This window comes from Limanda limanda, chromosome 8 (assembly GCF_963576545.1).
Source record: "Limanda limanda chromosome 8, fLimLim1.1, whole genome shotgun sequence".
Taxonomy (NCBI): Eukaryota; Metazoa; Chordata; class Actinopteri; order Pleuronectiformes; family Pleuronectidae; genus Limanda; species Limanda limanda.
In genome coordinates, this window is record NC_083643.1 from 25,181,363 (window position 1) to 25,206,130 (window position 24,768).

The 24,768-nt window shown below is 40.1% G+C and overlaps 2 protein-coding genes and 1 pseudogene across 2 annotated transcripts in view; 1 reads left to right on the forward strand and 2 right to left on the reverse strand.

Moving 5' to 3' along the window:
• Nucleotides 1–4,261, reverse strand: part of LOC133009740 (calcium-dependent secretion activator 1-like) — a 41,552-nt gene extending 37,291 nt beyond the window's left edge. The window contains exon 1 of the mRNA XM_061077273.1: nt 3,776–4,261. Coding sequence (XP_060933256.1) covers nt 3,776–4,117 — 342 coding nt within the window. The 5' untranslated portion in view covers nt 4,118–4,261. The remainder of the gene's footprint in view (nt 1–3,775) is intronic.
• Nucleotides 4,262–7,466: 3,205 nt separating this feature from the next.
• Nucleotides 7,467–22,783, reverse strand: slc13a1 (solute carrier family 13 member 1). Its single transcript, XM_061076969.1, has 15 exons — nt 22,679–22,783; nt 21,854–21,982; nt 20,938–21,074; nt 19,698–19,864; nt 17,728–17,767; nt 17,504–17,585; nt 16,679–16,836; nt 16,386–16,505; nt 15,769–15,867; nt 13,281–13,382; nt 12,372–12,463; nt 12,145–12,239; nt 11,207–11,368; nt 7,765–7,902; nt 7,467–7,610 (listed from the first exon to the last, which is right to left on the reverse strand). Exons 1-15 carry the CDS (start codon nt 22,781–22,783, stop codon nt 7,467–7,469), a joined length of 1,770 nt encoding a protein of 589 aa, XP_060932952.1.
• LOC133008933 (E3 ubiquitin-protein ligase TRIM39-like) lies at nt 8,914–10,390 on the forward strand (annotated as a pseudogene).
• Nucleotides 22,784–24,768: the final 1,985 nt, after the last annotated feature.

The window sequence follows — 24,768 nt, forward strand, 5'->3', positions numbered from 1 at the left end:
CATGGAGGCCCACAGTGAATCCACTGAAGGCTGGTATGTGCGTGGGCCGACACTAAGCATCATTTTGCATCATTAACTCCACCTCCAGAGCCACAGTGAGCAGCAGGAAACTGACAGGATTCAAGAGAACGGAAATTGCTATGTTAAGTGTTTAGTCTTCTATTACTTTTCTTCTCCAAGTCTTCAAACTTCATTTAGATTAGTCAGAGTTTTCATCAGTCACGGTGGTGCTCAACACTAAAGGCCTGAGCATTTTCTATCCTTGGCTTGAGCTACTTGTGTTACTTCAATTGTATTGGATTTGGTTACAACGCTGTTTTTACCCCTAAAATTCCAAAAGTGTTTTGTGGACTAAAACACTTCACCCAACCCTCCATCGGCATAGCTCTGAGTAGATGGAGTGAATTTTTGGTGAACAATCCCTATAATCATCTGTCCTTTCTATCACATTAAGAAAATTAAAATAAATAGTGAGATTTTATTGCAGCAGTAGGCTCTGTTGGTCTGTGGCTTGCATATCTCGAGTATCGTTCATCTCATCAGCTTCACACTTGACAGAAATTTAATATAAAAAAATCCTAGTGATGTTTTAACTAGTGTGTTGTAACTAAATTGTACTAATATTGGTTTTCTTTACCCTAGAATAGGCCCTTTGTATTTAAATACTTTAAAATACAGGAGCGGGTCCTCTGTACAAAGGCTGCCATGTTTTTTAAACTAAACACCCTTAGAGTTTTTATGACAACTGATGGCTACCACAGCTTCTTTCATGTTTGGAGGGGGGGTGGGCTATTCAGCTGCAACATGCAATTTAACCACTAGATGTCATCATTAAATTCTACACACTGAACCTTTAAGTGAATTTGGCGTGACTTGGACATGCAATACTTTCAATATTAATTTGAACAAACAGCTGTCCAGCATTCTGTACCAGTCAATCAATATGGGTTATTACTAGAATAAATATTACACATTATCACAGATATTTGCTCCCGAGTAAAGGCTAATGATTAGGATTGTAACAATTCTAAATCTGAATCTAAAACTGTGATTCAAAAACTGTATAACAGTATGACCTTGATTTCTAAACCTGCCTCTACCTCTGTAGATGTGGCCTATTTGTTGCCAAACTGCATTTGGATTCATTGCTTCGCTCGTTTTGTGTGCATGAAGAGATGATCGAAGCTTGTCTTTTCAGCAGCAGCGTAGGCACCAGCCAAGCAAGAAATGTTCTGACCAAACATCAAAATGAACCTGGATATGCGTTTACCTAGTTGTAGATTTTATTTTGTGTGCACTTCCTCTCCAGCTAGACAGCTAGCATGGCATGCTAGCACAAAAGACAGCAATATTGTGCATTCCATGCATGTTTTTATGATATTCACACCAGCTCCACAGGTTTCATAAACAGACAGTTATATGTGAGTCCTCTGAATCTGTCTTAGACATAGACATACAGACACACACAGACACACATGGTGCTTGAGCTTTGAGCTGGTTAGGTTCAGTGGACAATCACAATAATCAGCACTTATCAACTGGCCAGGTCTACCAGAGTCCTGTGCCTAGTGGATATCTTGTCTACTGGTTGTCGACATGCTTAACTATGAGACCTACGGTAGAGAACAGACAGTACTGATGTTTTCAACAGTTTAACTAATTGCTTTAATCAGTCAAAATTGTTGGTTCAATGATTAATGGGCATCCCTACTCAATATAATTAATAACCTTGAGAATACAGACCCCCACAGGCAAATTCATACCAACTGGGATCATTTGGGTTTTCACAAGCTATAATTTATGTATTATGAGCATCGCTGGTACTGGATGGGAGTTACATTTCTATCTAATCTAATGTTCATGTTGTAGCTTGTGTGTATACTGGAAAATACTGTCGTTTACATTGTTTAGATCAGGTTTTACAGTGAGAGCCTATACCAGCCATTAACAAAGTAGAAGATAAATCAGGCCAATACCTGATCAGCTCAGGTAAATAACACTGTTAATACTGATTCAGTGAAGCAGAGTGTTCCTCATCACAACTGTGCAGAATTACAATGGAGACATGGGCTGTTCTCTGATCTGATACCTATTAATGTCACACTACTACCTCAGTTCTCCTTCTGTGGCCTCAGCATAACGTCTTATTCTGCAGATAAATCCACTCCTCTGCCAGTGGTCCTTCATTCAGAGTGTTCTATTGACTTTTCCCTCCTGCAGTGATCAAGAGCAGTCTGCTTGGCAGGAAAACCAGGATTCAAACTGGCAACCCACCACATAAAGACATGCCTGCTGCTGCCTCCCACCATGGACTATACTGCAACTTTAGAAAATAAATCGTTAAAAATGTTAAATATTCTTCACACTTTTTAGGAACTCACATTGTATATTTATGAATCCAAACAGGGAGAAGCAGGACTTCCAGAATTGGGAGAAATGAAAAAACTCGAGAAGTTAAATAAACTGAATAAATTACCATGTCTGCCTTCTTTCAGAGCAGATTCATTGCTCACACAAACATCTTTGGTGAATGAGAATGCCTTGTCTGCATATTGAAATCAAACACCATGAGAGACTCATTAGCAAGTTTCCCAGCGGGATGATATACACACAGGGGTTCTTCAGTCATAACTGGCTTCCCCGCTTGCTTTATTAGTGCGAGCTTGCAGGTCCAGGCTGCCCTGCAGCTCAGCAGAAATGCATTCTTCTGTATCTAACACAGTCAAACCAGTGGAGAGCTATTCACCAAATCAGCGGAATGGCCACTGAATGTGTTGCAGCCAAGGATGACACTTCATTGTCTCTTACAAAGCAAACACTCCCCCAAAAATTGAAGCAATTCAGAAGGAGCACAAACGTGTCAGCCTTGTGTTGACCACAGAATGAAGGCTATTTTATAGATCTACCCTCATAGCATTTAGTTACTCTCAATCAATCTAATGTTATATTTACCCCAGGGAAACAACTTTTATGTTGGTGGGCATTTATAATCCCAAGTGTTTACTTGTGCGGAGGCCTCCAGATTATCTTAAATTAAGAAAAGGTAAAGGGGATTTTAGCAAATATGCTCAAATGTTTGTTTTCTGTGATGGTTTACTGAGCTGGTGATTTATCCCAATGTCTGATCAAATAGGAGCCACATGTGTTGATAAAATGACTTGATGTACTGATGCTGGTGTTACAGAGTTTGGATCTTCTTTTGCAGGTCCGTAACACAAAATGCAAAGAGCTACAAAGCTAAAAACAAACAAACGGACACTTCCCTAGAACGTCTTTACCACTATGTCGGACTCCATTTGGATTTCTTTCAATTTAAGGTTGACATTAGAATTTCCAATAGGAGTACACTGCACAAATGAGTGCAAAGCCTAACAATAAAAAGGTTCAGAATAGGTGGTGTTCGGCTTTAAGTTTACACACTGTGCTAATCTATTTTAATAAATATTGACAGTTGTTACAATGGGCTCGTGATGATGGACGTCGCCGGTCCAGCAGTGTTTCGGCGCAACAACAATGTGGAAGCAACAGGAGACTAGATTAGATAAGTAAATATTTGGTTGAAACAAGTGATTCCTGATGATAAAATATGAGCCAAATTAATTGATGGAACCTACGATTGTCAGAACCCTAAAACGATTGTTGTTTGTTCACAACATGTTTGGCAGGTCGGACCTTTACCTTTAAATTGACATATTTTCAATAACAGTTCGCTAGCGGAGCCCTCCACAGAAGACAACAGGTGCACAAGTTCCAGTAGTGTGCTGCATTTGCTCACCTTCTGCTGCCGCCGGGCCATGTCGGTGGGCTGCTTGGCGTTGAACGGGTAGGCTATGCACCGCAGGACGAGCACATAAATTTGCAGTTTAGTTTTCCTCTCCTCTTCCTCTCTCTGGATCCGCTCCCGCTCCTTCCTCTCCTCATCTTCAGCTGCATCGGCGCCGTCTCTCGCAGCCTTACCGGCGGCGCCTCCAGGTGCGGCTGACTCTCTCTGCTGGCCGCCCGCCCGGCTGCTGTTCGCCCGTTTCCCCGTCGAGGAGGCAGGTTTCCTCGCAGCCTCCTCGACAACTTCTGGGTCGGACTCCCCGCCCGTGTCCTCGCTGGAGGACGGGTCCAGCATGGCTCACGGCGGAAAACGAGACAAAAAGAAAAACCCCTGCCGGTGCAATAGAGGGAAACAAGTGTTTGAGCCTTAGTTTGTTTGTTTTAGTCGACGTGGCGTTAACAGCTGCACTCCGCGGACCGGGAGCGCTGCCCCGCTGCTGTGAGCCGAGTGGTGAGGCGCGACCCCGGAGCTGAGGCGGAGTTTCTCCGGGTTCATGTCCGCGGCGCGTCCGTCACCGGGATCAATGTGTCGGAATGAAGGCGCGCGCCCGCCGCCGCTGGCTGCTGCTGTACTGAGCTGACGCGCTGTGAGTGCGCGCTCCTGCACACAGGTGAGCAACCTGTAGCTGCACACACAGATAATACACGGCCCGGGGAGAGGTCTCACTCTGTGTGTGTTTCAGAGCATCCTTCACTGTCTGAGAGGCGAACTCGACATATGGGAAATGTTAGGAATCACAAAAGTAATGAAAATATACAGGCTGTACCTTTTTTGCTGTCAAGCTGAGATGGGTTTATCAATATCATAATCCCGCATTTGATTACATGTCACTGACTTTTTCTATTCCTACAGTTTGTGTTCTCCATATATCTCTCTCCCATTCTGCAGGTATCTCTAACTCCAGACCTTACTCCTCTATTATTATTTTGTATTAGTAGTATTAGTATTAGTGTTGTTGTTTTTGTAACTATTGTTGATGTTGTTTTTGTTTTTGTTAAATGGTGCTGCTACTGTTCCTGCTCTCTCTCTCTCTCTCTCTCTCTCTCTCTCTCTCTCTCTCTCTCTCTCTCTCTCTCTCTCTCTCTCTCTCTCTCTCTCTCTCTCTCTCTCTCTCTCTCTCTCTCCTTTCTTCCCCCTTCCTCACTCCCTTCTCTTACCTCTTTTACACCCTCCTCTCCTCTCGTCTGCATTTGTCTCTGCTCACCCCAACCGGTCCAGTCAGATGGCCGCCCACAAAAGGGAGTTGTTTTTATTTCTCTATAACTATGTAAGGTCTCAACTATACTATGTAAAGTGCCATTTTGGGATTTGGTACTGTGCAAATTAAATTGAATTGAAAACATGAAGTTGACTCATTGACTTGGGTTCAGGACCTGGGCCACTCCTCAATCACATCTCTCATCACATCAACCTGCTCAACCCGTCATGGTCTGTTTGTCTCAGATTCTTTGACCCACCCTTTCCATAGCCTTCATCCATCCGCCCTTCTACCTCATTCCTAGCCACGTCCCTTCATCCTCTCTTACCTCCTTCCTTCCGTCTCCCTCCCTCATCCCTACCTCTACTCATTCCTACCCACATCCCTTTATTTTTGCTTAAAAGTGATGTAAAATGTCAATAAAGTTTGAATGTGTGAAATCACAGTATTCTGCTGCTTTTTAATCAGATTTCCATCATGTCCCCCCAGGCATAGACTCTGTCATGGACACCTTTGTTATTATGTTGTTAATGCGTGATTACATCAAGATTTCTGAGGAAAGCACAAATAGGGTGTATACTGTGTGATACATCTACTTTACAGACAATCTTTGAAAGGAATGAAACCAGCTGCCACAGAAAAACATTTAAAGATAAAGTGTGAATAATCTACATAAATCACCATATATAATTAAGAAAAATGAGGCTTTAAAATTAACAAGGCTTTGAAATCATTATAAAATAAACAAAATATAAAGGTGTATAACGACGTGTCTATTGGCGATAATGAGAGTGAATTAGTAGAAACACGGCCGAAGAGAAGTTAACTCTAAAATACAAATGCAAAACAGAAAAACCTATTTTGAAAAGGATTGAAAATGGATTAAATAAATATATATGGAAAGTGTGTCTGTGTGTGTGTGTTTGTTTGTGTGTGTGTTTGTATGTTTGTGTGTGTGTTTGAGAAGCTTGTGTTTAAGGATGTAATTCAGGAATGTTAGGCCACTAGAGGTCAGTGTTTCTCTGAAGAAATTTAGCACAGATAAGAACCTTAAAGATAGAAGATGTTTGTAACGCAACAAGGACGATTATTGTCTGTGTGTGTGTGTGTGCGCGTGTGTGTTTCGGAGAGAGAGAGAGAAAATACTCAATCTTTTTAACGACATGATGTTTTATTTTCAGTTCAAGTCAGGTTTTAACATTTATAATTATATCATTAAATATTGTATAATGATTGAACCATACAAAGAAGCAAATACAAAACAGAAAGAAAGTTAACTGACTGATACTAACTAATCAGGTTTTGACCTGAGTGAATCAGCAATACAATCCTAAATCTGAAAGAAAAAACGTTGTTGTTAAAATTGTTTCATTTGAAGTCTTCTTCTTCTTCTATATCTATTATATATACACACACAAACACAAACATATATATCCAGGCACATGCAAGAACACACACAAACACATGCTGTGAAGGTTGACTTCAGTCCAGGCAGTCACAATGCACACATACACGCTTTCTCTCTCTCTCTGTTTTCTCTCTCTCTCTCTCTTTCTTGAAGAGTTTTCAATTTGTCAGTATAAGTCATTTGGTTTAAATTCAGCCATTACTACCTTTTCTTAAAAAATATATAATAATGTTATTTGGCCAAAAGGGGTCAGAAAAACTGTTCAACAAACTAGAGTAGTATGTATGATGACCTGATGACTCTACAGTACATACAATTCACTCTCCTTTCAGCTCTGCTTTGGTGTCCACCAAATCTTTTAAAAAATCAGTTTCCTTCGCTTATGTATGTTTTGCTTTATTTACCAGCTGGTCTCTAACTGTGGCTGTCTGCTGTTTGGTGGTCAGCAGGTAGTGGACAGTTTGATTATCAGAGGTTGTTTGCTGGCACCCGGGCCTGAAATGTACATTAAATGTGCTACATAAAATTACAACTCCCACATTACATCACATCAGCTCTTCCATTGTTGCTAAAGTAACTTTAACTAAAGTAACTTTAGCAACAATAGTAACTTTAGCAACAACTAAAGTAACTTTAGCAAAATAAGCTACAGTGTGTGTTCTTTGAACAGCAGTAACAGCATTTATGGCACAGAAAAATGTAATATCTCAGGTTTTTGACACATAATTCTTGGATCTACACATTGGATTTGTGCCAATATCTAAAAATTACAACAGAATAATACTTTAATTATAGTTCTTAGGTCTCGAGGATTAATATGTACAGAGAATACTTGGGATTTAAATTAGCAGTGCTATTTCCAAATACTGGTCTTAAAATCGAGGCTCCTAAATGTTAGCATGTGCTGTTGGTGGAAATAAACCACCACATACAAATAAAAACTCTCATCTTTGGGTGAGTGAAAGCACATGAAACTTGTCCTCCCTCAAGAATCCCCTGGAAGCCTCTCATTCAGAACCAGATCATGGGACCAGTCTTCAAGGTGTTGTTGAGTTAAAACCAGGGTGGACCGGCGCCCAGTCAGGGTACGTATCCAGAGTGAATAGTGGAACACCCCATGTCACTACAGCGAACACCACAGCAAGGACACCAATTACGTTAACGCCAACCCCCGCCTTCACCTGCAGCGAGGATCATTCAGTTGACATGTTTGAAAGGTCTGTTTTCAAAATTAAATTTTACGTTACATTTATTAACCTTGCTGCCAGCATAGATTTGATGAAACAGTATATTACAGTTTTTTAGCTAACAACCCTGTTTCTGTGTTGGACTCACCATGTCCATGATGTTGATGTGTCCGTAAGTGAACACAACGGCGTTGGGTGGGTTGGACACTGGCAGCAGGAAGGAGAAGGATGTACAAAGAGTAGTGGGGATCAGGACGTACAGTGGGTTGACGTGGATGGCCTCAGCCTGAAGAAATAACTCTGGCTCAGTGGAAGGCAAAAATCTGATGGTGAACCACTAATCATGTGCTTTATCACTGAACAGAGACAGTGTTAAAAGTGGGATTGTCATTTCCATCCATTTCATTTCATCTTCCATCCATTCTTTCCACCTATAATTAATAAAGAAAAACTGTACCAGCTGATTAGGGTTGATGGGTTGTTTCAAGATTTTGGGTTGAGTTGGTTTAATTACAACTTTCGAACATATTTTCAAAATGCAAACATCTCAAACTCAGAGAAAAGTCTTGAAGTAACTTCCATTATTGTTCCTGGTGAAATCAGCATCCTTAGCTAATTAGCTTATAAACATTAGCCAGCTCCGCCATTACCTATGTGCTTAAAGGACATCATCCAAAACAGGCTGAGGACATAATCCTATTAAAGTTCTGTGTGTTTCAATTAGAGTGTGGATAGAGACACATTTAGGAAGTGTATTTGAGTTTGAGTTGGTAAATCAACATGACAGCGGGCCGAACTTTGGTCTCATACAAAAAGTGAAGGACGATTATAAAAGCACAGTGACCCAAGACAAAGGCAGAATTCATCATTTTTTCTCTGACCTTTTTTATTGGCTTGTGTAATGGTGTTGTCTGCAGGTCGTTCGTGCCAGAATAAATTAATCTTTTACTCAAAGTGATGTCACTGTTATCAAGTCACTGTAATCACCCAAAAAAAGCCAGAGCAGAACTTAGAGGAGGGGCTTCTGGAGAAGGAGAAGTGAAGGAAAAGCGTCAGGTTGAGAGCAGAGGTGCAGTTAAAGTCAGGGCTCTCTGATTCTAACTAAAGAAAATTGAACTGACTTCATCAAGTTGGTCCATCAACACAGATTCTCTGCTGCCCTGGTGAGCAAATTAGTTAATATCCACTGTGTTTAAACCAGCGTTTGTTTATTTATAATTTGTTTTTTGTAATCATGCAATGGCATTATAATGCAAGTGCAGCATGATAACTCTTTGACTTTTCTCCTCCATGTGTAGACATGTCTGCTGCCAGCTGTCTGCTGACTAAGGATCAGTTCCTGTGCTCCATATGTCTGGATGTGTTCACTGATCCAGTTACTTTACCATGTGGACACAACTTCTGTAGCAAATGCATCACTGGACACTGAGATATTAAGGTCCCGTGTTATTGTCCCAACTGTAAAGAGCGTTTCTACAAGAATCCTGAGCTGCGGGTCAACACCTTCATCTCTGAGATGACTGCTCGGTTCAGACGGTCGTCTCAACAGAAAAGCTCAGAGCAACAAGCTGCCAAACCAGGAGAGGTTCCCTGTGACGCCTGCACAGGAACCAAAGTGAAGGCCCTGAAGTCCTGCCTGGTGTGTCTAGCCTCCTACTGCGACACTCACCTGGAGCCGCACCTGACAGTATCAGGCCTGAAAAAGAATCAGCTGATCGGCCCTGTGGAGAACCTGGAAGGCAGGATGTGTACGAAGCACGATAAACTGCTGGAGCTGTTCTGTAAGACCCACCAGGTGTGTGTCTGCCTGCTCTGCACCATTTCAGACCACAAGACACATGATGTTGTTCATCTGAAAGAAGAATATGAAGAGAAGAAGGCTGAGCTGAGCATGAGAGAGGCTGAACTTCAGCAATGACCCAAGAGAGACGACATAAGATTGTGTAGATCAAACGTTCAGTGGAGCTCTGTAAGACAAGTGCAGAGAGAAATAGAAGGTGTTCAGGTCTTCACGGCTCTGAGAAAGTCCGTTGAGAGATGCCAGGCTGAGCTCATCGAGACGATCAAGGAGGAGCAGAGAATAAAGGAGAAAAAGGCTGAAGGCTTCATCTATGATCTGGAACAAGAAATCTTGTTGAAGATGTTGAAGAGGAGCAGCTCGCACACTCTGAAGACCACGTCCACCAAAGTTTCTCGTCCCTTAACACTGGTCACCCCACCAAGGACTGGACAGGAGTCAGTCTCCATTCTCCGTCATATGTGGGGATTGTAAGGAGAGCAGTGATTCGGCTGGAGGAGACGCTCATTGAAAAGATAATGAAGATACTTGAGATTGAGCTGGAGAGAGCCCAGGGGCACACAGTGGATGTGACACTGGATCCTGACACAGCACATTCCAAGCTTATTCTATCTGATGATGGGAACAAGTAAAACATGATGAGACAATCCACAGAGATTTGGTTGTTGACTCTGTGTCTAGGGAAAACAGGGCTTCTCCTCAGGAAGATTTTACTACAAGGTTGATGTTCGTAATAAGAATGATTGGTATTTAGGAATGGTCACTAAGACGATTAACAGAAATCAAGGTTGTCTCCTGAGATGGGTTTCTGGACAGTATGTTTCAGAGACCCAAATCAGTTTCATCCTGTTTTCCCATTCTGTCTATACCTCCACAGTCAAAGCCTGAGAAAGTGGATGTGTTTGTGGATTATGAGGAGGGTCTGGTCTCCTTTTATGATGTTGATCATTTGGATCATATCTACTCTTTTATTTGAATGTCCTTCAATGAGAAAATCTATCCTTTCTTCTCTCCGTATCCGAGGTACGGTGGCATAAACTCTGCACCCCTGATCATCTCTCCTGCCAATGACACTGAGTAGTAATGTGAACATTATCAGATGATGAAGTAGCTGCTTAAATTATTTTCCTTAACTTTTTTTTGCTGTTTCCTTAATTGAATCACATAAAAAAAAAATTGTGCTTGAACACAGTTATATTAATTCCTCTTATAAATAAGAAGTTATCTACCTCTAATTCCACAAATATGTGGAACACATATCTCACGAACAGTGCAACTTGTCAACTTCACAATTGGCATGTGTATTCTTAGTGGTCATGAAGGGCAGGGCAGAATTTGGTCCGATTCGGACACTTGATACGTTCAATATCAATATAATATCTCCCCTGCACATCTGTGGGACAGTTTGTCTGTTATAAAATGAGAACCCAATTCATGGGAGGTATGGCAGGAATTTATTACTACTATGAATATTATAACTGGTTCTGTGCATAAAGACTGTTGAATAGATATTGTTATGGAAACTGCAGAGATGATGCTGTGCTTCTGTCCAATATGCTGTTTGAGTTCTCATTTTGTCTTAATCCTCTACTAAAACAGAATTATTCAATATTGAATATCTAGGCTGAAAAACATCTATCATCAGTTAACTTAGTTTCTGATCACAAGGTGGCAACGTCTTACATTTGGAAATCCCACTGTCAACCGGTGGGTGGGTGAAATTAAGAAAACTATAACCACAGTTTGTGTTGAAGAGCTTGTCTGTGCAGAAGATAACACCGTGATAACCTACCAGAGGTGAGAGGATGGGGAGGAAGATGGTGATAGTGGCCGCGTTGCTGGCCACCTCTGTTACCGTGGTGACGATAATGCAAGCGACGACAATCGTGGCCAAGATTGGCAGATCACCCAGAGGTGTTAGCAATTTCGCCACCCACAGGGACAGGCCTGATTCCTGCAGACATATGTGCGCGCAAACACACACATACACACACACACACACACGCACACACACACACGAAGGTGCATTAGAACTTCTAAGCAAGTTTTAATGTATGTTTATGGTGGGTTTTAGCCCATTTAGGGTCAATTATTCCAAAATAACAAGAAACTGTGTTTCCTCTTTCAGGCCACCAAAAGAAGCGAAAATGAAAATAGTCATGCAGGTCGTTGATTTTGATTTGCTCAGATCTGTCAGTGAGATAGATAGATAGATAGATAGATAGATAGATAGATAGATAGATAGATAGATAGATAGATAGATAGATAGATAGATAGATAGATAGATAGATAGATAGATAGATAGATAGATAGATAGATAGATAGATAGATAGATAGATAGATAGATAGATAGATAGATAGATAGATAGATAGATAGATAGATAGATAGATAGATAGATAGATAGAGAGATAGATAGATAGAGAGATAGATTTATCTCAGTCCTGTGAGGGCCACAAATTAAGCTTTTTCCCCCTTTTATTATTTATTGATGGCTACGAGGAATTTAAAGTGATTAAAAACAAAAAAGATACAAAGTGTTGTAGATATAACTTACCAACCCTACCCCCTTTGTTTCCAGTCTTTGTGCAAAACTAAGTTAGTCAGCAAGTTGTAGAGATTCAAACAATAGCAGTTTTTCCATCATACACTTAGACATCAGTCACCTCATTGCGGATGTCGAACCCATGGTGGATGTATTTTCATGTTTGACACAAACAGATGCACCTCACCTTTGTGCCTTCAGCGAGTGCGAAGCCTCCACCAACCAGCAAGGCCACTTTCCACGGCATCGAGGCCTGAAACTCTTTCCAGGAGATCATGGCCTCTGGGTTGAGACAGATTCAAATTTCTTGCTCACATGAGCAGAAAATAACAGGTAGAAAACCTCTAAGTAGGCATGTTTTTTTTTACAGTACACTGAAGTGACAAGCTGGATTGTTAAATTTCATGAAATTACCATATTTTTTGTAGGGTCCATTGGCAGGTAAGATGAAAAAAGAGAGGCCCAGCAGAAGAGCTACGGTGGCGTCAGTGATATAGCCTGAGTGACTGCTCAAGACAAGAACAGGGGAAAGAAGATCATCATGTTTCCAAAATCATCAGTCAGGTGTTCGACACATCCCCTGAAAAGACCAATACCAATAACCTGTTTATCTCTAAATACTTTTTGGACTTCCCCTGCAAGTGTGTTGCTCTAAGTCCTAAGCCCATTGCGTCCTGCTGAACAAGTAAATCCAAACACCTCCCAAATATACTATTGTTAGAACCTGCAGGTTTATTTCCCTCAACTTCTTAAAGCTTCAGGAAGTATACTGGTGGTCCTCTTTGTTCTCCAAACATATCAGCTACACTGAGTTTTTGGTGGTGATGCTGATGTTTCTTTTGTTTTACCTTCACTGCAAGTTGCAGTTTATTTATATTCATTTGGAATTTGATGTGTTAACATGAAGAATATTAACACCTAACCATTCATCTAATTTGTTTAATAGTGTTCAGCTAATCATCATTTGAAATATTAATTGTATCATTGTTTGTATTTACTGTATTTGACTTAAGGTTGAATTTATGGTTTGTTTGAACAGTATTTTGTCTTTCTTATCTTTAAGAACCATGGCAGTTATCATTTGAATCATTGTAAGATTCATCATTCAGATAGTTCAGGACAAAATAAAATGAAAGTTTGATTGCAACCCCTGTTTCCTTGGGGATCCAGATAGATCATCGTTCATGATGAAAACAAACAGATCGCCTCTCAAGTTTTTATCATATCGAACAGGTGGAATCAGTGCTTTCAGCAGTGGTTTAATCTGCTGCTCCACTGAGTCAAAATGAACTCCAGCGTGATATACACATGGATGAGACTCACTGGGGGAAGAGTGAAGCCCAGCAAGGCATGAACCCTGGAGATCTGGTCAGCCACAACAGCACCATCAGCAGGAAAACCACAGCAGTGACGATCTCCTGAGAGCTGGACGGAATCAAATGATAAATTATTAATCTATTAACGTATGTATCAACATATTATTGGCTGATAAAATCAATCAGTAAATTAATGAACATTCCAATGAATAATTGCATGAATAAATGATCTTACAACTGCCTCAAAAGGTGAATAAGTGAGTACATGAATGACTGATGGAATACATGTGTGAAATTACCATATAAATGAATTAAAGGTTCAGAGCTTAAGATTTAGGTGAAGTGTATATAAAATAATCCTTGTGTTGTTCTCACTAGTGTGTTTCATCTAAATTGTACGAAACTTTTTATTTATGTCAGGAGCGGGTCCTTTTTACGGAGGCCGCCATGTTTTTGTTACAGTTGTCTTAACTATACAAACTAAAAAACATTAACGTTTTTATGATAACTGAAGGCTACCAAAGGTTCTTTCATGTGTCAAAGGGGAGGATGAGGGGGATTCAGCTTTAACATGCTACTTTACCACTAGATGTCACTAAATTCCACACACTGAACCTTTAATCGATGCATGAAAGAACATGCACACTCCAAGTATGAGTTCATATAGGTGTAATGACTTGAAGCCCATATATTTGCTAATTTGCTGTTCAGTTGACTGCTGACTGTGAAGACCACAGGGGATGATTCATTAGATTTTCATTATTGTCAAAACATTCAATGAAACCTGTGCACTCTGGATTGTCACTCTGTAGGAGCCAAGCATTCAGACCTCTACCATTCTCTTTATGCACGTCGCGTGTCGCTCCCTTGTCGAGAACATGACGAAGGATGACTCACCTAACCACATACCGTTTGCCACCCATGTGTACACACACCAGTGCCTATGTTTCTGCACCACTGAGCTCTAAAATGTGCATTCATCTTTCGTCATGAGGTATCAATCCACCGCAGCTCTATGGAACTGTGGATGGACTGTTCTCTCTGACACGCTGTGGATTGCCAGGGCCAACCTGCCTGCCTTATCTCCAGCTCACTGGATCACAGACTCAGTCTCAGCAAGCACCCAGCTTGTTACCTGCCTGCCTCTGTGCTCGATTAGAGAAATCTTTGTTAACTCACCAACCCATTTCTCTCTGTGTCTGCTTTCGGGTCCAGTTTAAAAACAGAACCTCACAGAAGCTCCTGCCATCCGTGCCCGAACAATGACCACCTCTTCCAAAGTCTCTTCAATCCTTTTCCTCTTGCTGTGTTGCAGGTGCAGATACAGGGCCGAGGCTAGGGGGGCTTTGGTTTGAGGGCCCCCACCGCCTTTGTACTGCTAATATGCTTGCTCATTCACAATCTGGAAATCCGACACAACCATTGTCAATTGTGTCAGTTGTAGCTGTGTGGCTTATTCCCATGCTTCTATGGATTTTAACCTTTATAAGTATACGCAAATGTAAATACATGACTTCTGTCAGACAGATGGGAAAAAATAAGTAGTGTCGATCCTAAATGACCAAATCAGCCTTATATGACTTTAATGGTACAAGCAATCACTCTCTCTCTCTACCCATAGTCATAAAAGTTGATGAAATATAAATAGCCATTTTTAATAAACATCCAATGGCTATGCTTCAAGATAGTGCTTTGATTGCTGCGGCTATAAGGAATCCAAAATGACATAAAAACTGCGCTCAGTGAAAGCAGTGAACTGGTGGAAAAATTTGAATAATTTGAATAATGCAGAAAGCAGACGTGAGGAGACAGGCGTGAGGAGGAGTCGGGCTTTAGTGTTGAGTGCACGACCAAATTGCTTTAATCACTCCAAGACTCTGCCATAGATAATATAATAATAATAATAATAATTGCAAAAAGCAGATGTGAGGAGGAGTCAGGCTTTAGTGTTAAGTACACGACCAAATTGCTTCAGTCAATCAGTAACTCTAAAATAAAATAATAATAATAGTGTAACCCAGGATACCTTTCGTTGTATACCCAGTTACAGATTAAATGCATTGCCTGAAGCTATTGGTAGCTACGTTGCTTCCTTAAGTCCCCTGAATGCATCACCTGCAAACTATTGGCAGGTGCTGTTAACTGGCTGTACACATTAACACACAGTAACACACACTATCACACAGTATCACACTACTAACTACTAACACTACTGCAGAGCACGTATATAGTGGTTGCACAGTGCATAATAATGTATCGTTACAGTGCGACACAATGCAAATTGCTGCTCCCATTTTGCTCTACTTCTACAAACTACAGCACAAGTCAAGCAAAGCTACAGAACCACCATGTAAGATGACATCACATTCGAAATTAATGAGAGTTTCGGTTGAATGTGCAAATGTCAGTAATTGACAGGAACAGAAATGTGAACATAAATTAATTAATAATGAAACTGATTGCATGAATGAATGAATAAATAAATTAATGATCACCTCATGGGTCCCAGCAACTTGTACTCGTCTTCTATAACTTTTCTTGCGGCCTTCTCTTTCTCAGAATGCTCCCCTCCACATCGCCACAGGAACCTGAAACTGTGTGTATGAGACGGTTTGTGTGGGTGTGTGATATAAATGACAATATGTGATTGGTTAAAGCCGCACTGAGAGCACACAGTGTTTAGCAGCTAATGGGGAGAATACTGATCATGTGCGAGGTCAGCTGCGCTCATCATTAACCTTTCTCACACCATCCCAAGGCTATGGTAACATTAGCTTCACACTCATGTTTCAGCTTTCGGTTGTGTTGAAATGGTATCAATCATAGAATTGTGAGATTTGATCGAATATTTAAACAGTTGCTGACATATAAAAAATGTGAAAAATTTAATAAATATTGCATAGATAGCATATCTAAGTTGTTCATGTTTTATTTTCTATCTACACCTAGCAAGAACTAAAACCAGTGAAATGATGGTTTTAAAACGACTAAACATACAAGAAAAGTTTGAATAAAAGCTTGGAAACACCACTGTTGGGTCACAACACACAGAAGTTGTAATAAAACACAGATAGGAAGTGATTAGTGTTGCAGAAGGTGCGTTGACACTCACTCTGAGCCAATGAAGAGCCAGTAGAGCCATATCCATGTGAGCAGCAGCATGATCACACTGATGGGCAGGCACAACAAGAGCCAGTTCCCGAAGTTAATGCAGTTGCAGTTTGGGTAAATCCTGAATGTAAAGAGGTTTACTGCTATTTTTTAAAAAAACACAAAAGCTCTTAATCTTCAAGTAACATAGAACAAGTTACTTTTAATTTGTTTTGTAATTTGTTTCAAATGCTTACAGATCTGTTATCTTTCTCTGTTTAATTTACATACAAACAAGTTTAATGAACCACTCACTGGTTGAGGTATTCAGAGAAGATGAGGTTGGGGGACGTTCCAGGCAGCGTGGCAATACCACCGATGTTGGAGGAGTAGGCGATGCCGATACACATGGCTTTACATATCATGAGGTCCTGCTTGGTCCTACTGGGAGCTGCAGGTAGACACACTGAAGCCTGCGGCTACATCACAGAGAGACAAATTACCCATGAAAAGGAGCATTAGGTGAATGTAGTCATCCCACAAGCAATAGTGGTAGTAGTAGTGATGGCATTAAAGAAGAAAGTATACAGGTATATCTAAATATAAAGATTGTAGTAGCAGATAAACTACTATTGTATAAATAATAATTGGCGCGAAAATTGAATAATAAAAAAATGACATTCTTCTTACCTATTTTATTTGCTTATATTCTCATTTATATTTTTATATTTTAGGTCTTTCATTCATTAATTTCAAAATGATATATATATTATAACGTTATATTTGAAGTTCATCATTTCGTTTTGCAAAAACTTTGAAACTTTATGTTTTATCCTGCTGCATAAACAAAGGATCTAATATAAAATAAGAATAGGAGTAATAGTAAATATTAGGATTCATAACAATAATAATAATAATTAGGATATTTATTATTTTTAGTTTTAGTATTAATAATAATAGGAGTGACAGCAGAAGTAGTGATAGTATTGATGGTGGTAGAAGTAGTAGTAGTAAAGACAGTACCAAAAGTAGCAGTAGCTGTAGTAGCAGCAGTAGTAGTATCACTATAATTTATTACTAGCAGCAGTAGTAACAATAATATGACAAACTGTGATTTAATTTGTGCAGTGGTTTTTGTACCTGAGCTCCTTCAAGCTTTTGCAGCGAATGTATCTGAACACCCGTGAAGGATTTTTCAGGACTTTCCAGATCCTTCCTGTTACTGACAAACAGAGGATTGAGCATGAATATGAACAAGATGAATCGTAATCCCAGGAACCTTGAACAACCAGAACCTAGAGGGGCAGTGAAGGCAACAGAGCATTGCAATAGTGAACGTCAAACAAACATGAGGTGTCACATACCTCACAATTTCTTTAATCTTGTCAATGTGGTCGTCATTATCTGCAAAAATAAATGACAGACTGTGGCTAAAATCTCCTGTCTCTTATTAAATTTTGTTGCGAGAGATGATTTAATGTGGTAACAATGATGCTTGGATTTTTTTCAGACTGTTTCTTTCCCTGTACTGTAGTCTGACATCCTTTGGATTTAGACAGGAGGTGCTCTCACAAGAGAACTAGATCCTAGCAAGTTCTTTCCTTGAGACCTTCTTAAAGATAGAGAGAAATGCCCCTGCACCAGGCAGGAATGATGGTCATGGTTGCAGGTCGTCAGCATAGAAGTTATATGACAAACAATGTGTTGGATATGCAAAGAGAAGGGACTCTAGCACTAAGCCTTGGGGCACCCCCTTTCGGAGAGGATGTTTTTCCCAATATCAATGAGTACAAATGGAAGGATGCTGGGGTCCCCTGTGTTAAAAGGCTACTAAATGGTCCAGCAAGATAAACAAAAGATGACTGACTTGTAGCTCCAGCTGTTCTCAGGGTTTCTGTCACAGCCGTTTCAGTGGAGTAGCCATGATTAAAGTCAAGTAATTTGGTTAAAAGAGTTCATTCTCTTAGAGGACTACTGGAACCTGTATAAAACAAATCTTGATAGTCATAGATAAGAGAGTAGGTCATGATGGTTCTGTATTTGAACAGGTTTTGAGTAAAGACTTATTGAGCAGAAGCTATACCGGTTGAATGCAGTTTGAAATGTTCAGTGAATATGGCTTGGCAGAGGCTGGTGGTAATGGAGTCCAGTGTTTATGTAGTAGGATGACTATCAGTCAATTTTGATTTCTCAGTCTCAGTGAGAGTGGTGAACGACATAAGGGATGCACCATTGAACTGGGGAGAAAGAGCAGTTGATGCAGGAGGATGGCTGCATGTTTGTTTTTTGGAAGTTTGTGTTGAGCAGAGAAAGCAAGAAAGGGGACGAGAGCACATACTGGGGCAACCAATCAATTTACTGTAACTGCATTTTTTCCTAATAGTTTTAAATGCTCTGTATTAATGTAGCGCTTTTCTAGTCTTGATGAACACTCAAAGTGCTTTACAATACAGTTTATCATCCACATCCACATTGTACAGTGTACAATATTTATTTTATGAGGGGCAATTTTGGGTTCTGTATTTTCAGAGCACTTCGGTTTGCAGATGGGGCAAACTGGGATCAAACCGCAGACCTTCTGGTTAGCTGACAATCACTCTACTTTATAACTGCTTCCCTAAACTGTGAGTATTTTTGAGGGTTCCTTTTTTGTTCCCTTGCAATATGTTTTGTGTTCTCTCACATTGATCTCTTTTTGCAGTACCTCAGGATACATTTTTAATTTCCTTGTGAGAGTGTGGATACCCGATATGAGCCTGTCCAGACCTACAAACCTAAAGCTAGCAAAGATTTTGAAATGAAATCTATTAATGTTAATAAAAATAATTATAAAATACATAGTGGTATTATTAAAGGGATAATTCACCCACAAATTTAAATTCACTCGTTATCTACTCACTACTAATGGAGGGGTGGGTGATGTGTTTGAAAACGCAGGGGTGCTCACGGGGGTAATTTGCTTTGCAGTCAAATCCAATTCAATTGAAGTAAATAGAGCCCCGACATTCATATCTGTCTTCAAACTAGATAATTTACATCAATTTACACATAATTTTTTGAAACATGGTGAAAATGATGCAACTTTGGATTTGGCTGCAATGCTGTTTACCCCTGAAACTCCAAAAGTGATTTGTGGATTCAAACACTTCACCCACCCCTCCATCGGCATAGTTTTGAGTAGATAATAAGGGAATTTTCATTTTGGGTGAACTATCCCTTTAAATTCTATCATATGTGTACTAGTATTTGTTACTGTTATAATAGTAGCTATTTTTGTTGTGTCTCCATATATATTATTCTGTATAAGAAAGAGAATCAACTGTAAATCCGATACCATCCAGCTGTAAGTTGGGGTTATCTTCACCGACACATCCCTGCTCCTTGGCTTCCAGGATCTGCTGGAGAACCGCCTCCACGATGGGCATCATCATCATAACGGCTGAGGTGTTTTGGACCCACATGGAGAGGAAGGCACAGCCGGACATGAAGCCTAACAACAACCTGCAGATGATAGGTAAAATAAGAAGTCCTTTATTATACCCACAAGTCAAAAAGACATCAGCAAGTAATAAGTATCATGCAACTTAAGTGTAAGGAATATAAAAAAATAAATAGAACTATACAAAATATGAATGTAATTAAAGTAGTATATAAGTGTAAAGACAGTAGGAAATATATGCAGTTTGAGAATATGTACATTGAATGGATTGCACATGAACCATTTATATTGCACAGACAGATGAATATATCACAGTGAATATTGCACAGTTGAGACTTAAAGTGTTAAAGTGCAGTCCGTAATAAGTGCGGAGAATGTAGTTTTTAATTTGTAGAGCTGGTTGTACAGTCTCACTGCTGCAGGAAGGAACAACCTATGATGAGACACTTAGGGTGAATCAGTCTATCGCCGAAGGAGCTACCCAGTGCTGTGATGGGGTCCTGCAGAGGGTGGGACTGATTTCCCATCAGAGAAGACAGCTCTGCCATCATCCTCCTCTGTCCCAACACCTCCACTGAGTCAAGCGAGTATCCCCGGACCAAGCTGAATACATTGTGCGATACAATACAAAACATCCTCAAACTATATACTGGGAAGACACAAGAGACACCCATTGAGTGGACCTATGAGGCAAAGTATATAGATTTTTCTTCTTCTGTTAGACATGCGAGTTAGTTAATTCAGTAACTCAGTAAAGCGCTGTTCCTTTGATTAAAATGGTTCGGCCCTGTGTCTATATCACAGATCGATCTGGATTTGGTTGGTCATAACACATTTCTTTGCCAGTGTGTAATTAGCATTTTACTTTTGCTTGTTTTGTCTAGTAATTTGTCCAACACTGTTGACATATGCTTCCCTCCACATAATTAAAACCCATCCTATAGATCTTTTTATATAGTGTTCCAGGGAGACATGACAGTGAGCCAGCATGGACCTTAATTACCAGGACCCTGAAACAGTAGAGGTATAATGGAATACTGCCTTTGTAAATTGATGTTTTTACACCTGTGCTTTTCCTTCCGTCACAGTGTATATTCTGTGAAAAGGGCCTTCAGCAGAGATGGGTGGTGCTCACCATGCAGGGTTGACCCCCACCATGGTGACAAGCCTCAGGGCGATTCTGCGGTGAAGACCCCAATTCTCAATCGATGTGGCGAGGCAGATGACGCCTACCAGCAAGAAGTGGAAGTCTTTAAAGTACTCTTTTGCCACCTGGAGGAGAAACAGAGACAGAGTAATGATATATTAAGGCTATGTATAATAATAAAGGGAGAACTATAACCCAGTAATTTAAATGAAAATAACACATTATAATAAAGCGATAAAGAGAGTAAATAAATGAACAATGCACAAATTCAATAATGAAACTAAATTAAACAAACACAACAGTTAGTTCATTGTTAAACTACGTAATGAGACTGCCTCCCTAACTTTTTAACCACAGTTAGTTCTTCTTCTGTGAGTGTGAATCTGGAAAAGTGCTTTCTTTTTCAAATCTATGCTGAAACTAAACCACTAATCCCCAACACTGTCAACTGTTCAGAAACGTCTATAATTCTCTCCTGCCCCTCGGCTCTCTCACTTACAAAAGGACCATTTGAGTCTATGAGACCTGTGACAGCAGTTCAACCTGTTGGGGACCTACCGCCTTCCTCGCATACAGTTTTGCCCCGACTGTCTCAGCACAGAACAACTCTGGTCGTGGGCCTCAGTAAACTGGAGGCTAGTATATCGGGAACTGGACTCCTGGCTCATTGCTAGACAACATGGATGATTCAGCTTTAGCAAGCAATTTGGTATTGCCTGTGAGTTTGTACATTTATGATTTCTGTGTGTGTAGCAGGAGATGTCTCAGCCCTGCCTCCCAGCATTGTGTTTTAAAGGTAGGTTTTAAATTCCAGGGTGAGGATCTTCAGCCACAACCTAGCGGTGAAAATGCATGTTCAGTCGAAAACAAATAAATTGCTCAGCTAACAAGGAGATACACTCACGCCTGTAGAAGTCATGATGCCAAACAGAGGAAAGAGGATGGCGGGGAGCATGGCGGTCATGGACAGTGGAATCACCTCTGTCACCCAGTATGTCGCCATCAGCAGCAACACAAAAGCACATTCTGCCTCCTACAGAATCAAAACACACAGATAATGTTGAATTAATGTGGAATATAAGACTTTAAGAAAGAACGATGGTGTATGGATTCATCATTCTGACATGAATAGAAATACATATCCAGAGACAAACCAATCAGCCACATATAGCTGAGTTTTGTGCATTTGTCTGTAGTCCCTCTAACTTCCTCTGTCAAAGTTACATATGACTTTTTATTTATTTAATTCCCTCTTGTTACAAATTGTTTGTCTATATATTTAATCACAATTTTGAGTTCTGTCTTTGGTCTCCACCAGTGAGAAAAACATGTTGCTTTAAAACATTCCACTTTCTGCAGCTTTTTGTCAAATTTGTCAAAGAGTGTTTCTCTTGTATTTGTATCCACTGTTGGTTTAGTTGATTCATTTATGCATCTATACAAAAAAAGAGAAAGAAACGTCACCTCCCACACTTCAGAGGGACTGGCAGCTTAGATGCAATGCGGAGAGGATATTGAGGTGTATATGTGCACTGTGCCGTGGCAGCAAAGGTGAATAAAGATAAAAGATGACCTCAGTGTTACCAAAGTGATTACCACTGTTTGAAATAAATGAAAAGAGCTGCCATGTTATTTTATCCCTTCAGTTCAGTTTGCTTTGATTAAAAGACTTAATCTGATAGATTTTTCTAAATTATTGTCCAGTTTTTGAAATTTAAAGGAGACTCACCTTCGATCCGACAACAACAGGAAGAGGTAGCAGCAGCCCTGGTGTGAGGACAATCAGGGTGAAGTTGCGATAGTTCCACAATCCTTTCCTTAACCTCTTCAGCATTTTTCGATGTTTCTTTTTTTCTCTCGTTGTCTTCTTTTCCCTCTTTTCTCCCACTGGTTCCAGTTGTAACTTCAGGGCTGCTTAGTTAGAAGAGTTTAAAGCAGATGATGATTAACCTGTTGCTGGGTGGAGTGGAATGTACGTCAGGTTGGCCTCCTTTTCAGACGCTCAAGCCTCAAAGAGGTCACAGGTTAGGTGCCCATATCTGTTGAGCAAGACACCAAACCTGCACTACAATTGCTGGATATCTCTGTACCTGCACAAAGGTGAGATAGTAATGCTACACAGCCTTTCATTTATGGCACTTAAGCAGGGCAATATGAGAAGGTGTCACATTTAAATCTATTTGTGCAATTTTAATTATGGTAACGGCTAAGGTCCTTGCAGGTGCGGGTTTGCAAAAACGGACCCATCCTGAAAGGTCACATTTACATCTGATCATTTATCACTTTTATCTAAAATTAATTACTACTGGGGATTGCGTATTCTGCTCAGTTACACATATTGCTGCTGTATAATTACATTGTTACACTAGGCTAAAAATGTCTTGGAACCATCTCTGAGTTGAACCTGATCTTGTTACCTGACTATAAGCTGAGGACATCTTGTTTGAGGATGGTTGAAAATGTGAGCGTCTGTGTTGTTTTCTGCTGCTGTAACATTGCAAATTTTCCCATTGCAGGACTAATAAAGGACTTCTTCTTCTTCTTCTTCTTCTTCTTCTTCTTCTTCTTCTTCTTCTTCTTCTTCTTCTTCTTCTTCTTCTTCTTCTTCTTATTGCTGCTTTTATTCCTTTGAGACATGTAGAGTGTTACCGATACAGGCTGTCACCTACTGGGACACACTAATGAAGGATGGAGGACGCAAGAACTTCTTATTTAAATAAGTGAAAATACCATTCACTTCTATCTTTGTTTTCTATGTTTCTGTTTTATGGACTTTTGATTTATCTTTGTTTGCATTTTGAGTTAATTATTCTCTGTTTTACTTTGAAACTTCCTTCTTGGCTGTGATCACCCACTAATCATTATATAGTGGGTTTGCCATTTTTGAGTTTTTAAAGTCTCTAAGTAGATTGCAGCCTACAGTTTTATAGTCCCTAATAAACATGGTCATTCAATTCGTCTTTTACCTAAAAGTGTAGCGTAAATACTTAAACTTTGTTGTGGGATTTTTGACTGGCCAACATATCTCCATATCACCAGTGCAGAGAAAATGTAGTGCCTGAAAGTGTGTCTTCGTCTGAACCAAGAGCTCACTATATAGTCATCTTTATAGACATCCCTACATAGCGAGTAGGGGTGTCAAATTATAAAGATGGATACATCTGGAGATATCTGAAACAGGATGTTTTACTTTTTGCTCTGATGACACACACACACACACACACACACACACACACACACACACACACACACACACACACATCATCAAGTCATATATTCATTGAATCCGAACAAATCATTTTTTTGCTCAGAGCATGTATTAGCTTTCTATGAGACCTGTTATCATGAAGACAATACTATACGTGTAGGCAAATGTAAACATGCCGAAACTGAGAATTATGGCCTGATAATAACAGAGGGATACAACTCACCTTGCAGCCTCAGACTCTCCGTGGGTGTGAAACCATCTGCATACATCAGTGCTGTTAAACCTCCTATAATGGGCCTTATTGCTCACTAGACATTCAGTGGAACAGGGATACAATAGAGAGAAATAATGAAAGTGTTGTTTCTTATTTGCACAGACACAAAAGATAAACATGGTTATCTCAAAGACATTCCTTGTACATGTGGTTTCCTTTAACTTCTTATCTTGTTATCTAGAGCTGTAAACAAGTTTCTAACTATATAATTGACCTTTGACCCTTGGCTCCTACCTCAGTCCTTAAAATGCATGAGGTTAATTTTCACTGAAACATACCAGAGGGGGAATAGAGTCAGGATGACCTGGAAATGTATTAGTCCCTGATTTATTTGAAG

Bases quoted from the DNA above. Each gene is read 5' to 3' on its own strand.
- slc13a1 (XM_061076969.1), bottom strand. From the start codon at position 22,783: ATGCTGAAGAGGTTAAGGAAAGGATTGTGGAACTATCGCAACTTCACC. The intron at 21,075-21,853 runs GTGAGTGTATCT...TTTCTCCTCCAG, and splicing joins GCATCATGACTTCTACAGGC to GTGGCAAAAGAGTACTTTAA. The intron at 16,506-16,678 runs GTGAGTGGTTCA...CTTTACATTCAG, and splicing joins TTCTCTGAATACCTCAACCA to GATTTACCCAAACTGCAACT.